Raw genomic sequence first — 16,829 nt, 5'->3', positions numbered from 1 at the left:
TCACACAATAAGCGGTTCAAGTCATTGCTAACTGCTATGATGGAAGCCTTCAGCCAATGCAAGTTTCCATCAATGTGTTGACTTTATACATCGTTTATTCGCTATTCAGTAGGGTGCTTTGTGGAAGACATGACAGTAACGTTTTATTCATGTTTGATGTCAGGGTGGTACAGAGGGTGCAATTAGGCCACAACCCAACTTTCGAGAAACGTTCAAGGAATGAAGAGAGACAATCTTCTGATCATCCACAACACCAGAATAATAATACTTTTGTAATCTTCAGCAGGAGAAAGTCATACCGTATTATTTTAGCTGATTGACAAAGTATGCATACAGGTAATAAGGGAAGTTGTAATAAAATGCAACATGACAAATATTTGGAACTTACAGTTTAAACTCAGATATTCATCAATTCATCAAATTTGCTGGAGACGCAATAAATTCTAAAGCCTATTGAGTCTAAAATTCATTTCTTAGCTTGAATTGAAAATGGATAGGTTTGAATAACAATAGGAATTGGAAAATCTTAATCCAGCATCATGTTAATAAAATTATTGATTTCCACACAGTTTAATCTTAAAATCTGAACTCTTAAAAAGTCACAGTTCTCATATTAGATGTACAAAACTACTTACATGTTACATTATGTTCTCCAACAGCACAGTTTTAATTCTCTCTTTCATACATTTTGGGTAATGTTACATACCTGAAACAGACAAAAATTAAATTTTATCAGCATTTTGGATTGATATAGATAGTAAAATGAGTACGTTTTGTGGCGTATAACAATGAGCTACTCACCTGATAGAACCCATTGAATTAAAATTGTTGGAATTGTTTGGTCGTCCTTGAAGTAGTCTATATAATTATGCTTCTCATTTGGCTATAATTTACTAAAGTGTAGCCTATCCTTTATATGTAGGAAATACACCAACAAAATCTGCTATAAAACATTTCAAAATTTATATAATATTAGATGGATTGGGGAGGAATCCATTAGTTTCTAAAGCGACAAGAGAAGTCGAATTATACTAGAACAATTTGTATTCCACAGTAATGATTCTTTATCACAAATAACAGTGTATTTCCAGGTCTTGCAAGGCCCACTGTATACTAACACTACATTATAATGATGTTGTCATTATATGGCCTGATACCAGTATCAGGTTTCAATAAGGTAAGTGAAGTATAAACTTTACTCCCCTATACTCAATGTCTATGGAGTACTAGTATTTCAGTGATAACATTTCCAGCAACCCAGACAATACATAAACAGAAACTGAGCTACCAGTGTTGCCTTGTTGACTGCTGACTGGTTTTTCGATCTCATGCTTGATTTCCAGCGATGATTTCGCCGATGGCAACTCACTCACTCACCATCTCTCACCAACCACATTATTACCATGCCTTCTTAGCGGAGTGCCTGCCAGCCTTCTCCAGTGGAACGTTGAAGTCAACTCCTATCCTATGCTATCAATGCCATGGTATAGAGAACCACGTCGTGACTACCCGTTCGTTAGACGTAATGAATTTCCTTCCACAACAGCAATTCACACTCAGCAAAGCAATTGAAACGGATGCTGAGTCACGTTTGAAGCGCAATATCAACATTCCAATCCGATGCCCAAATATTATTGTGGTCCTCTGCACAGATAGAATATAGCTGCTGGAGTGCTTGCGGTGTTGTATCACCGATTAGATATCAAACCACTCTTGAAACATCAAAGTACATTCCATCAATTTCACTTTGATAAAACAGAATAATGTTACACGAACTCCAGTTACAGTACCCAACAAAAAATCCAGGTGTAGGAAATTTGCTCGTCTCTCATGTATAAACTATTCCTACCATGTATATTATAAGCCAGAACGCAAAACACAAAAATGTTTGTTTGTTGTTGTATCATGATAGTGCGGTTTGAAGAATTGAAGAAAAATCGTTTCCTTATATAACTCCGATACAGTCTGTAGTAGTCAGAAGTTTAAAGAAAGTGGTGATAGAAACAAGTTAGAATGACTACTTCACTGCTATTGCAATTGCCTTTTGAAATTGATGATTTTTTCTCCTCCTATACAATACTATTCCTCCATTCCTTACGAAATTATTATCAAGTAGAGTCATATTATTATAGAGAACGTTTCATCATATCATTTTTTTTCTCTACATGTTAAAACTTTCTCCACTTTCACTTGGTTGCAAAATAAATATTTGATGATTGTATTCATTGTGAAAAGTGAATCACAGACTAACTTAGTTCAGAGATTATGCTGTCATTCACAAAAGCTGCAAAGCTTCTAAAGCTGGTTCAAAACTTCTGCAAAACTTCTCAAGCACTACATTATTCTTTATTGTACAAGAATGTCGAAGGACTGTTATGATTTGGAATTGGACGAGTCATAAGTTCTGACTCAAATGTCACTAGAACTTGTGGTAATGATGTACTTTATAATCTACAGTCTACTTTATAGTTCACGAGCTCATGACTTTCTAAAAAATGTTATTCTATTGGAACATTTGAGCTCAACTAGATGGCAACCTTTACAACTTGCAGTTGGGAAAAGTACATACACTTTTAATTCATGGGCTTCAATGGCTAGTCATCTTGAGAAATTGATACTTATTATAAAAGTTGAAGAGGAATAAACATATACATTTGAGTTTAAACCCTTTTTAAATTATTTCGTAACTACATATTAACTTGATAATGGCATTAGTAGCTGAAACGTGTCGTGATGAAATAATTCAAAAAGTGTACTCAGATTTATATTTTATTTATATTCAAAAATAGCCCTAAAGAAAAAAGAGAAGTTGAAGAGGTTACATTGCACTATCAAAACTATGAAATTTAGATAGATCACACACTCCAAACATTAACATCAGGATTTTGTTAAAAAATGAAGTAATAAGCACTATGAAAGCACATTACTCGTTATTTGTATAACAATCAAGTAGACTATACCCATTAATCTCATAAGTTTCTGTGGAACTACTGAAGTCTCAAAATTTTACTGTAATTATTCAGTGCAGCAAATAGTCTACAATAAGACAGTTGAATTTCAAAGTACAATGATTACTCTCAATTAGTATTTTCATTTGTTTTTTCCTTATGCTTCTTATTATCTGTTTAATGCTAGAGGAGGTGACTGCAGTCACTAGTGCATGCGAAATCACGCTCCATGCCGGAACTTGGCCCACAAATTGGTGTCGGTTCTTAGTGCAAGTGGAAGCGGAAGCATCTTTTCAAATGAATCGATTCAATTTCACTATCTATCCATTATCCTAAAAGAATTTTTTCAAGGTGAAGGCTATGATAATTTTTCACAGGTCGAAGGAAATAACTGTGTCTCTACTCATTACAATTTGAGTGACAGAATATTGTTTGAAAAATCATAACTGGTATTTTTATTTAGTTAGGAAACTTGACAGTTGTTAGTGAGTGAGTCCGAGACATCCAAAGAGTTTCAGTTGAGCGATAACGACTTCTGAAAATCGAGTTATTTCGGCATTTTTTAAACTATGAAAAGTGACACAATGCCTGTTATCAACTAACTGATAATAATTATAAAAGACGAGTATATATCGGCCTACCCATCCGTGAATAAAAGTGAATTCAACTACTACTTTACTTCCGCAACAATAATTTTTGCAAAACTTGAAAAATATTCACACTCTTGTAAATATTACACTCTGAATCCATCAATCTTGGATAATACTTTGTGTGACTGGGCAGGACCTTCGAATCAGTACAGATTATATTGATTTATTGAATTAGTTTAATTATTTTCTCCCATAGAAGATAGCTTATTAATAATCATGTATTATTTTAATTAACCATATTATTCATTATTATCAACTATTACCTCTTATAAAGAGCATTATTTAACCTATGCATTCATTCATATTGTTATTGCAATTGTCAAAATAAAAGCTCTAGCGTGTTGATAAATTTGTTTTGCTAAGCCATCTCCTATCAACGAGGCTGTAATCAAACACTTTTGATAATTTCGAAGGAAATCAAACTTAATTACTCTATTTTCAGAAGAGATTAGATACGAGTATACGAAGGAGCCTGTTAACGTAATGATAATGAAGATAACTATTTTTAGTTTGACGTTTGAACATATTTACAATCCACCAGATATAATTTTATAAATGTCATATTATATTATAATCTACAAATTTCCCGCAGCTGCAATCAATATTTCATTAAATTGATAAACTACGAGAGTTCTTTACTATATTGTTTTATTTAGATTCAAAACAAGGTCACTGTCAGCTCCTAGTCGGTAGGTCATTGATTGATTCACTGCAACAATTATCTCTTCACGATAAGATATTTTTTCCTAGTAACAGAGATAACAGATTATAAATATTACAGCTGTTTTATCATCACAATCTTCCCCCCTTAATATCAATCGGCACTCGTGGGGTATGGGGCGAGCTGGCGAAGTGAGACTGTCGATTCTCTGCCGTCGTTGTGGCGAACAAACGCATATTCAGGGTTACTCTCGATTAATTCAACTTTTTCAACTTGCGATTCTTGTTTTGAGTTTTTTGTCATCTTCTTCAACCATACTGGTCCAGGTGTCAATAGCCAGGTTGGTAATGGTTTTCCATTACTTGAGTTTCTTGCATGTAAAAACATCCGCTCATGTGGTGTGCAGTTGGTGCTTGTGCATAATAGGGAACGAATAGAGTTATGGGCATCGGGGAGAACTTGTTCCCAGTGACTGTTGTTCAAACCTCTCGATTTTAGGGCTAGCATCACACTTTTCCATATAACTCCATTGTACCGTTCGACTTGCCCATTACCGGCTGGATTATAGGGCGATGTTCTGCTGCTGGCAATTCCTTTTGATAGTAGGAAATTTTTCAAAGCTGATGACATAAACGATGTTCCTCTATCGGAATGTATGTAAGACGGTACACCAAAAAGAGAGAATAGTGATGTAAGGTGTTTTATTACTGTATTAGTAGTCATGTCAGGACAGGGGAAGGCAAATGGGAATCTGGAATATTCGTCTATAAGAACTAAAATATACTTGTTCCTTGAACTTGATTGTAGTGGGCCTTTGAAATCCATATTAAGACGTTCAAATGGTCGAGTTGCTTTGATAAGGCGGCCAGTTCCTTTGGCATAGCGTGGTTTCATTTCAGAACATGTAATACATTTGGAACATACTTCTTTTACATCATCTATTGAATATGGTAAGTTCTTTGTTTTGGTCCAATGATGAAGTCGAGTAACTCCTGGATGACACAGGTCCTCATGAATTTTTATCAGTTTCTTTATATCTGTATGGCATCCAACAGTGGCACAGACTCTTGATAGTGTATCTGCTGGTATATTCTCTTTTCCAACTCTATAAATTATATTGAACTTATATTCTGACAATTCAAGGCGCCATCGTTGGATTTTGTCATTCTTAATCTTGCTGGTTTGTTTATTACTGAACATGAATGAAACTGATTTCTGGTCTGTGATAAGTGTAAATTCTCGTCCAAGTAAGTAATGTCGCCATTTCCTGATTGATTCCACAATGGCATAAGCTTCTTTTTCAAGAGTTGTTATAGCTTCTTCAAATGATATACAATTGCAAATACTTTCAAAAATATTCGGTGACACATAATTGATCAAAACATTCAATTCATCCTTTTTTGGGATTGAACTGTTTTTTTAAGAAGTTTAAAAATGTTACCTTCCAATGTCTCCACGTTTTCGGTGCTTCATCTGAATCTTGGTCAATCGATAAAACTGTTGGTTTCAGTATTTTTCCAAGCATTTGGTTTTGCGAATCGTTTTCTCCTTCACTGACTAAATCTTGACGTTTACTCGTTTTTCTTTTCGGACCCATTTATTTTATATTTTAATGTCGAATAAATTGTAATAGAATTTGACTCAACACGAGCTTTATTCAACATTAAATATGTGTCTTAGTAACAGAGATAACAGATTATAAATATTACAGCTGTTTTATCATCACACATATCATTGACATGATAAAAAGAAGCTCCAAGAAACAGGCAACAGAAGCTTTACTGTCATATCACATAAAGTTGGGCTTCAAGCTGTTCCCTTCCCAATCATTCATAGTTGAGAATGATATTGTATCTATCAATGTATAAATTCAATAGATAAATCAAAAGATTTCAAGTTTCAAAAGCCATGTACAACATTGAAATATTCCACCTTTGAAAGAAGTGACGTGAAGAGCGAACTTTCTTAGTGAAGTGGATACGTTTATGAACATAATAGGTGGAAATAAGTTGGTAAAACATAGGTCTAACTATATTATAATGTGGTTCAGGTTAATGCAATATAACATGAAGACCTGGCGTTTGCATAAGTAGAAGAATTTCATGTTGTAAAAATGATAGTGTTTCCTACATAAATCAAAATCGAAATTAATTAATATAAAGACAACTTCACACACAACAAATTCACAGCTTCTGATCTCTCACTGTGAACAATGATTATTTCAAGGTCGTCACATTTGTAAACAAACTAATCTAACATTTCTCATTTGAAGCGTTTGTTTATGTGAACAATCGGGTGGATGTTAGGGTTGTTTACCTGATTGCTATTGCCCATTTCCAAGGTACTGCTTCCGTTGACACGAGTCTGGGAGGGCGGAGGCGCCCGCGGCTGCTGCTGTTGTCCAGTCATAGTTCACAATAGTAATAAATAGTTATGGAAGTCGTCGCTCTCAGATGCAGAGCATGACAGAGCAGGAGGCAAGCACACACTTTGCTGTTCACCACGCGAAGGTTGAGCGCGCACTGACTCTGGAGAAGGAGAGCGTCACTCAGCCACGAAGGAAGGACACGAAACTGAAACCAGTCGTCGCCGGCAGGTTGCGCCTCTCATCAACCACCCTCAACCGCATCCTCATCCTCTTCCTCCTCCAGTACACAGCAATCACTTGTTGCCCTTTACCTTTTTACGGCCGCAAACCTGCACTTATCTCACCTCTCGCGTCTTTTTCTGTTGCTCTCTCCAGCTTGCGGGGAGGAGTTATTCGGCCGTAAAACAGGCCGTTTAAGAATCACTACCGACCGCTCTTCAGCCCCCCGATTAGGATTACCACTCGCTTCATTCGTACAAATTGATGCGCGACTACGACTCTAACCCCCTCACCACCGCCAACACCTCTGCTGTAATAACACACTCTATTTCCCGACGCTGCTTCACTCTTTATTGCTGTCCGTAATGTGGCTTACTTATGACATGCAAAATATCTAGCACTGACCATTACTTTGCACTCCTCACTCGCTTTTGTATCATACCGCTGACTAGAAAACAATAGAAATGATTTCTCAAAAGAGGATTGAGGATAAAATTGTTGCAATTGTTGAAAAGTTTACAGATACAGAAAAGAGAGAACTTGTAGAAAAAACTGATGATGTGAACGAGAATAGTTGACGAGAAGGGAGGAAATGACTAATTATTCAAACGTACAAAGCATGAGTAATGTGGAAAAATTTTTCAAGTGTCAAGAATACTAAGCGTACATGTAAAGGTACGGAAAACAATAATTACATTGAGAATGAAGGATCCAGGCATAGTAATGCATGTATAATAGTGGAACTTCAGGGAAACTGGTTCTTTCCAGGAAACATCAACTGCTTCTTTCTATGGATCCAGATAAGATTACTTTCTCTTATTTTGTAGCAATTACGAGGGGATTCTGATGATAAATAGAACAATAGCTTTACCAAGCTCATCAGCACATGTACCAGGAGGGAAATTTTTCTTTAAAGAGAGTTACCGCATTCATTTTTGTGAGGCTCACAAACTGAATATTGATTTAAAAAAAAATATTTTAGATCCGCAATGTAACATCACCCTGTGACATTCAATATTAAACATTCCCCAGAATGATGTTAGTGTAAGTTTATGAAAATATCATCCGAGGAACTCACTATAGCTTTACAAGGTGAACGAAGCGGAGGCGTGAGATGTAAGCTGTTAATGTTCCGATAATCGAATTTTTGATCTGGATTACGGGAACGAGTAAACGTGCACGAAATCGAGCATTAGTGATTTACCCTGATCTGGAATGCTGAAAGCGTTTCTCAGTTGAATGGGAATGCTTTTGCAGCTGTCACGAGACACGAGGGCCCGAGTCACGACCGCCATGCATCGATATCCATGCTATTCCTCGGCCCTCCACTTGGCAAATATTAATTCCGTAGAAAAATTAAACGCTTCCTCGTGCTCTTGACTCTGCTCACGGACAACTCGAATATAAATTACGGGGAGTCGAGCACTACCTTCATAAACTCTCCCCAAGAGTGTTGATAAGAAGAAATATTCTTTTCGCCATTAAAAAATTATTAATCTCGCCAAGTTGGAGATCCTCTGCGGGGAGACTACTGCTGCGTTCATATGAGTTATGTTGTCGCCCAACCGGCATGGCCGCAACATATCTCAGCAAGCACGCTAACAGCGCACTTAGCCATATCTTTATGCCTTTGAAAGCTTTCGGTTACACATTTAGTGCTTAAGTCAGCACCAAAGAATTTTATAATGTCTGTCCGATGAGAAATAATCTTATGCTGAATACTGAATGGATGATGGAGTGGTAAGTGCTGTATGGATGCTGAGCTTCAGGGGACATGGCTTGATGTAGTGAAGACTGAAGCTTTAATTTTTCAGTAATTCTGAGGTAATTTATCATGAATACTCAGGAAGAATGTATTGAAATGTATGCATTCATGAAATCAAACGATCAAGTTATTGGATTCCATTATTTCTTGTCAGATTTCAAAGATTTTGCTTCAGGACATTTTCAGTTCTGCTAAATGAATGGATGTGGATGAATGGGTTTCATTTTACTTTTACACTAATTAATTACTTTGAAATGATGTTACAACTCATTCATCAATATGTAAAATTTAATTTCTAGTTTTTTGAATCGCGAAAAATAATACTCACTTACATGAATTATTCATTCAAATGTTCTGGTTACATTTTTCTAACCATACAATAAATAAGGCTCGTAACACATGCCGTATTTCCTTTCATATATATTATAGAATAATACATTTCATATTATAATATTTAAAATTTGAAGAAATCAGTTTCAATTTTACGATTTTCCGTAATAGCATGTGAATAAATCACGTTTCAGAATGAATAACCCACATTCGATTTGGCAGAAGCAGTGAGCAGTGAACGAAAATGGCTGGTGAGCTTCGCAAACTGAATTAATTTGGGTGGTCTTGGAAATCTGGACTTGTCAGAACGTTATCCATTACAACATGTTACGTGGGAGTCAAACGCCAGAAACAGTGCCCATTAATAGGCAGAGGAGAATCAAATTACATTAAAAGCTTTCGTGTAGCCGATAAAAAGGTGAGGACATTCAGTTGAAGGGAAAATTCAGGATGGATGCTGGAAAGCTTCAAAAATTTGATTGTGCTTACCTTCCTGGCCCACGCTCTAATATAATTTTGTGACGCACATGTTGCATCGCACCCTGGCATCGACCCACGCACGCACCAACACCTACACTCTCTTCTACACAACATTTAATCTCCAATTTGAATCAACAATTTCAAACTGTTGCCAGATAAATCAGCAACTTTCATACAGCCATTTTTAAACTGTAAAATATAGCTTATAATATTGAGAGATTGTAATCTTTTGGAATAAGATCTGAATGTATCCGATGGAAATGTCACCCGCACTATTGGGATATGATTTATGACGTGGTGAATGCACGTTAAGAATGAACTCTTAATAAATGATAAAAAATTGATCATGATATAATATTCAACATTGACTGGAATTGCAATGACAAAGGAAAAATATCTAGTAACTAGTACAACTGTTGTATTCTAAAACGAGACTAACACTGATATTCTATATCTATTATTTTTCTTCGATTCCACAAAATGTTTTTATTTATTTCAACAACAATTTTTTCCATGAGTAGCTTTGTGAATTTAGTGATAACTTCTGACTTTTGCAGGCAGTCAACGCAAAAAATGCTCAGAGATCAAAGATCGATGAAGACGTTAGATAAGAGAAATGATTACGGTTATTATTTATCAATCAAATTGAGTTTTCTGTTTCCATTTTCTGTAAGACTTTTGTGATGCTGTGGTTGGTTGGTTTGCAATTAGTTTACTAGAGCCGCATGGTTTGGTCGGCAGGTCTGAGGCCAGCGTTGGCTCATACAATAATCATTTCTCATTTCATAAAAGTATCCTATCGGTTGGTTTTATCACCGGAATAAAAAGTTTTATATTTCGAGTTGTGACTGCGGTGGTTTGCGTTGGAGATAGCGATGCCCTAGCCAGCAGACTCGACAGCCAACAGCCCAACAGCCAACATAGATCCACAAACTGGATTTCAGAGATAACCAGCCGGAGAGATATGAATCACTAGCTGCGCGGTGTCTTCTTGGGTTTCACCCTCCAGCTGTCCCAATCGACCCGACCATTTGTAAACTTTCAAAACAAATGTTTACACGCCGGTTCATCTGAAAACATCCAACTAACCTGAGACGTATCGATTAACACATTGAGTATCTGCTGCACTCTCTTCTAATGCACGTGTGCCAAGTATCAAGCAACTGTTATCTATACCTCATTTTTTGTTAAAAGTAATACAGAGTCGAAAATGATAATGTGTAAGCAAAAGATGAGTGATTTCATTTTTCTACATTAATCAAAAGTATAGGCCGTAATCTTGTGGTTTAGAGCTTGATTTGTAAACCACATCTCCCAGGTTAAAATCCCCATCCGGTCAAGGTTTTTTTCTAGGGTAACTCCCGTTTCTAGGGTAACACATGGACACGTGAAACCGTCGGTCGTAGCTGTCTAAAATCAGTCCTTAGAAACAATCCTCATGTGAGAGGCTCTGACATTGATTAGGTGCGATCTGAAAACTCTGACACCAGAACTGAGCCAGCCAGACCACTCTTTTTATTCATTTTTATAAAGCAAAAAAGGATTAGGCCTACATACAGAGTGGACAAATGAAATGTACTTAGAGAAGTAGCTTTATTGAAGGATCCGTACTTCTCTAAAGGAATCGTTCTTTTTTGTACAACTAACATGTGGACATGATTTTTTATAAAATCAAAACTGTCGGTGCGTGACAGTGAAGCAGTAAGGAAAATGCTCCAGCATAAAAAAGATTTTGACAATAAAGTGTGAATAGATCAGAATAGCTATCATCATAAAGCATTGAACATCCCATTTGGTCTGATATGATCTAAGCAGCAAAAGTTAATGAGAATACGCCTCATAAAACTGAAAAGCTCAGAACTTTTATGACGCCAATGCACTTAGCAAATCTGATTATAGAACGAACACATTATGAGGCTGTTACTCTTATTTTACTTTTAAATTACTTTAGATTCTACTAAAATTAATATCAAATGATAAATTTATATACTTTCAAAACTATTTTATTCTATATTGTCATCAATGTAGTAAGTTATGCTCTCTACAATAATTCATTTCATTAACATGTGCAGTTATATGATTTATGCCCATCAAAAGTATTCTTTCGTATGCTGTATGAGATGGAATCAAAATTACTTCAGACGGCACACGACATTCAAAACTTACAAGGTTATTCCGCCATTTTTATTTTTACCAAAAGACGAGAATTGAAAAAAGACGAAGAGGTCTTAAAGGATTGAAAAATGAGTTGTCGAGTAAGCAGATAGAGTGTCATACCTTTATTTTAATCACCATATTCGGTGCATAACATAGTACGCTGACAAGAATATCTTTGAATCAGAACAAGTTTACCTTTAGTAATTCGATGGAATCACAAAAATTCGAGCCATCCAATAAATCAATCTCGATGGACATGAGAAATACGTAAGACATTCTTTAGATCGGATGGAAAATAATACTACTAAATATTTTTTTGGAGATTTTATCTGATTTCAGCAGCTATCTGATTCAGCTTGAGAATTCGATATTCGAGTATACACAATTATAGAATCTAGAAATAAATTGTAATGAATTATGAAAAATTTCAACTTGTCAAGTCAAGTTTATTATGAAAAATTGAAAAAGAATTTACCCGTAGATACTAAATTCAAATAAATTATATAGCTGACGTTGATTCAATCCTCAACATTTATTTCATAAAAACTCAGACATGATAAAATCTTCAAGATTTTTTTGAAATAATAACCTACCACAAGCCAGTAATGCCATTAATAATTGAAATAAAAAAATTGATGAAACTTACAGAGAAATCATGCACCCCCTTAAAAAATAAATTTTTCAAATTTCTTGAATTTTTCCTGACATTTGTCAATAATAAGATTGAAATCATAACCCTTCCGACACATTGAACATATTTTCGCGAGGGTTTAAAACGAATAGTCAATTCTATATAATTTATAATAATTTGAACAGGATATTCATAATACTCTACTCAGAAAACATAAATTGGTGACAACATTTGAAGATGGAGAGGTTAAATTTGAATATCTTCAAATTAATTATGTTTCAATTTATACTACATCATTCAGCTACAAGATTGCTACTAATCACCAGAAATCAGAGTAATCACTCCTATAATATATTTGAATACTGGATTTAATTAATCTATTGAGAAAAATATATAAATCGAACCATAAAACTTTGGTTCCATCAAAACTGATAATGATTTGACATTAATTTGGTTGTGAACAAAAACCAAATAAATGGTAGGATAAGAGAACAGTTATTTTCATAATTGAAGAGACTTGAAATGTTGTCAAAAATCCACTTTATTTTAATAAAAATTAATATTTTACAGGAGCATGCTTTCGTGTGTGCTCACACATCATCAGCTGTAAGTTACAGCTCCTGTAAAATATTGATTTTTATTAAAATAAAGTGGATTTTTGTCAACATTTCAAGTCTCTGCAATATTTATTATGACAAAGTTCCACATCATCAATATTTATGCCACAAACTTAATTATTTTTATTTTGTTTCATGTTTATGTTGAAGCGTTCTTCCAAAACAGTGTTGTATACTAGTGAAATCCGATGGCAGTTGTCCACGATCGCGACGCGGCTCGAGGCATGAGGACTGATGGGCTTTAATTTCTCTATCCTCCAGTTGAGAGCCGAAGAGTGTCGCTGTTCCTAGAACAATGTCGAATTACAAGTGCACGGATTGGAATGCGACTAAGGAATGAGAAGAAGTAGTTGTGTGAGGAGGAGGAGGAGGATTCGTAGGAGAACTATGAGCTGCTAATCATCGCCTCCGGGGCTCCAAGAGCCTTTCATTATTCTGGCCCGATGACCCCCTCCGCGGGGACTCACTGCTGAGCTGAGCACCGAACAGAGAAAAACGCTGGCTCACCATCTGCGTTGCCCACCCCCCTCCTCACCCTGCCACATCATTACGATAATCATGGTGCTGCCTCTCTTCTTCTCGCCTCTGCGTTCTCATTTGGCGCCCTTTGTGAAGGCCCCGGGACGTGTCACGACGCTCTCGCTCTGGCCACCTCATCTCCCGCTAATTACACACTTCAATCTCCTCCTCTCTCTCTCTCCCCCATCAACCCTCCCTCACCACTCAATCACTACCTAATCATATCCTCCAACGGATTCGATTCTCGGCCTTCGCATCCTCCTTGATCTCGTCCTCCGCCTTTTCATCCCGAAATGAACGACTTCATATACGAGAACGTCGAAAACCCGGGTTTAATCCCGAAAAACGATCGAGGCATTGAGGTGGAAACGGCAACCGCCGCCTTTGAAAGGCGCTGCTGGTGACCAGTCATGCTTCAATAATAGGCACGCTGGCAATTTATTCGTATCGTGAACTTTTCCTTGTAAAAGTTTGAGAGGAACCGTACAGTGTGAGTTCAACAGAGCGAAGAGCTAGAAAATGTGAATCCGTCTTCACCACAAATAAGATTGCAATATTTCAAAATAGATGGAGAGCTGGTTCAAAATTACATAGTATTATTATCTTTAAAACTCTATGTAGATTGAATTTTTCACGCGATCCACAGTTTTATGTAATGTGTAATGATATTTGTCCTACCAAATTATACGTCAGTTATTTGTTTTGAACCGACGACTTACAGAATAAATATTACAGATTAAGAATAAATATTCAGTTTTACAGATACAAAAATGAATTGGAGTTGAAGTTCCGACACCATTAGGCTAAATATAGTTTATTGAAAGACACCTTATTTTTTATTTTTTGTCATCGAACTCTCATATTCATTCCATTTTATTGTAATTTGTTTGTTTCTGTTTTCTCATTCATCATTTCCTCCCGGAGGCCTCTAGGAAGTCCCCCCACTCCTTGAAAATATCAATATCAATCTATAATAACTTTCTATTTAATTCAGATGGGTTTCTACCAAATTAAATGGAAAAATTGCTTTGACTAATCAGATTTGAATAATCAAGTTTTTCTATGAAGCTGGTATGAACTGTAAACGTGATGAGTGAGTAGATGAGTACCTACTGCTTAATTCCCCAGATTAAATATGGAGAAAATTTCTCAGAATAAGAACCTCTTCTCCATGTTGTTGGCAGATTGAATTCAAAAAACAAATAAATACTACAACAAAAGTCAACGAACTTTCAACATGCTGTTGAGAAATGAATTTACAAAAGTTTATTGCTGACTACAGCAGGTTGTGACTGAAAACCTTTCACTCCGCTCGATACATAACTCATGAGCTGCAATCAATATAATTAGAAGAGTCGTATTTTGAGCAATAAAACTTGTTGAAGGAATAGAGTAACTGCTAAGTAGGATAGAAAAGCTGTCTGTCTTAGAACTCACATTCTCTAATAATTTGAAGTTAATATGACTTTTAAATAATGTTTAGCGCATGGGAGAGATATTACGAAATGAGTTACTTGGTGAAATTTTAAGTTCATGATTCGTGAGTATATTTTTAGAAGTGGTGAACTATCCGTATCAAGAGGATATCAGTACTTGGAAAGAAATTGTACTCTAAATTAATTACAAAATTTTACATTCGAAATTAGAATGTTGGACTGTGGGTGGAAAGATGGATGCTGATACATTGTTGGAAAATTGTTTCAAAAAATGCAGTAGGAGAAGTTCTCTCTATCCTTATCAAGAGGACTTGAATGATATTACTTAGAATGATATTGTACTCTAGAAATTCTGTATTTTCGAAATTGTACATTCTGGATTAGAATGTTAGGCTGTACTGTGAGTGGAAACATGGATGCTGGTACATCTTACTGTTGAGTTGAAAATATGTCCCAATAAAGACAGTAGGAGAATGGTACCCGTCTTATCCGCTGTCATCTGTTCTCCCGATATCTGTCTGTCCGAATCAGTTCTGCTAGTGGGCAGCTGTGAGCTGTAAAATCCCTTGAGTTCGGATTCCACCTATAACTGTGGGTCCACTCATCTCTCACCACAATCCCGAAAGTACACACGCAATAGCACAACAAAAAGATCCATAATTTTGAAAACTACAGTACATCATTTTCATCTTTTTGTGATGTGGCATATGGTTCATTCACGCTATTAATTCTGCATGCTCGCTTTTATTCTACTAGAAATTGAACATGATCTTACAACTGTTACTATTTTCTCGAAATCTTTTTAATAATCTTCCTCATTCAATTAATAAGTGATTGTTACAATTTCAACTCGTTTTATCGAACAACATGTGTTGTGTTCATCATAATATATGTTCAATTTATTTGGCTCTCCAGCCAAGCAAGCCTCATCCTCTCGAATGCATGAAGAATGTATTCCAAGATCCAGCATTGATCAGAAATACGAAAGTGCAACTGTTATTATTTTCTCGAAATCTTTCTTATTTTCCTTATTCAATTGATTGTAACAATTTCAACTCGTTTTATCGAACAACATGTGTTGTGTTTATCATCATAATGTTTCATTTGTTTGACTCTTCAGCTTAGCCTCATCTTTTCTAATGTATGAAGAATGCATTCCAAGATTCATCATTGATCAGTAATAGGAGAGTTAATTAAGAATATTATTGGTTGTGAGCCGGATCGTATGAACGATATGCGATGAGTAAAGAAGTGGCGGCGGCGATGGCAGCGGCAGTGGCGCAATGGCAAAAGCCGACCTCTCCTCTGACTGGCTGGCCGTGTTGTACCGTTCGTCGTTACATCGAGCGCTTTTGCTAAGACCAAAAAGGAAGGCGAGATCAGAAGGGAAAGAGTTCGATAAGAGATAGATAGCTGGAAGCGTGCTGTTGTCTGCTCTGCTCTGCCAGAGCGGACACGGAGCGTCGTTCACTTGTTCGTGATCCAGATGCCATCCGCTCTCTGCTCTCACTCGGACTTGGTGCTTTATGAAGCAGAAACTTCGTGATGCGCCAACTTCTCAAAGCAGCGCAATGTGCTGGCTGGATATTCTCCACTCTGTGAACCACGAAATGAACTTCCAAGTACACTATAAGTATCAGTACATCGGAAGCATCATCATAACATACCTATATAGACAATTTTCTCGTCTCAGAAACGTTCAACAAATGTCGGCTGTAAATTCTATATTGTTATGTTTATTTCTAGGAACAACTCCTGGTGAAGGAAGAATATGACGGAACGCCCTCATAAGTGTTGTATAGAAAACAATAATGAAGCAGTTGAATATGGAATAATCATTTTCTATGTCGAAATAATGGAATAAATGATTGAATACATGGAAAATTGGATAGTGATAAAAGGAAAAAGATAACCAAGCAAATTTCAGTGTATGTGTCACATGATGTGGTCATCCGACATTCCTGATGAAGACCTCATCAATCATACACATGGATGTCACCAAGGATAAATTTATTAGCTGGAAAACTTGAGTTTTTGGTTCATGATCA

The 16,829-nt window shown here is 36.2% G+C and overlaps 1 protein-coding gene across 2 annotated transcripts in view; it reads right to left on the bottom strand.

Moving 5' to 3' along the window:
* Window positions 1-16,829, bottom strand: part of LOC111050019 (venom dipeptidyl peptidase 4) — an 84,796-nt gene that overhangs the window by 52,360 nt on the left and 15,607 nt on the right. Inside the window, exon 1 of one of the 2 annotated variants that reach the window (XM_039424685.1) lies at window positions 6,576-6,799. The exons of the other annotated variant lie outside the window; for it this stretch is intronic. Coding sequence (XP_039280619.1) covers window positions 6,576-6,668 — 93 coding nt within the window. The 5' untranslated portion in view covers window positions 6,669-6,799. Of the gene's footprint in view, window positions 1-6,575; window positions 6,800-16,829 lie in introns of those variants that run through there. 2 annotated transcript variants of the gene reach the window in all.

This window comes from Nilaparvata lugens, chromosome 3, assembly GCF_014356525.2.
Source record: "Nilaparvata lugens isolate BPH chromosome 3, ASM1435652v1, whole genome shotgun sequence".
NCBI classification, from domain to species: domain Eukaryota; kingdom Metazoa; phylum Arthropoda; class Insecta; order Hemiptera; family Delphacidae; genus Nilaparvata; species Nilaparvata lugens.
Note: the sequence above shows the minus strand (reverse complement) of the source record. Positions and strands in the feature narration are given on the sequence as shown.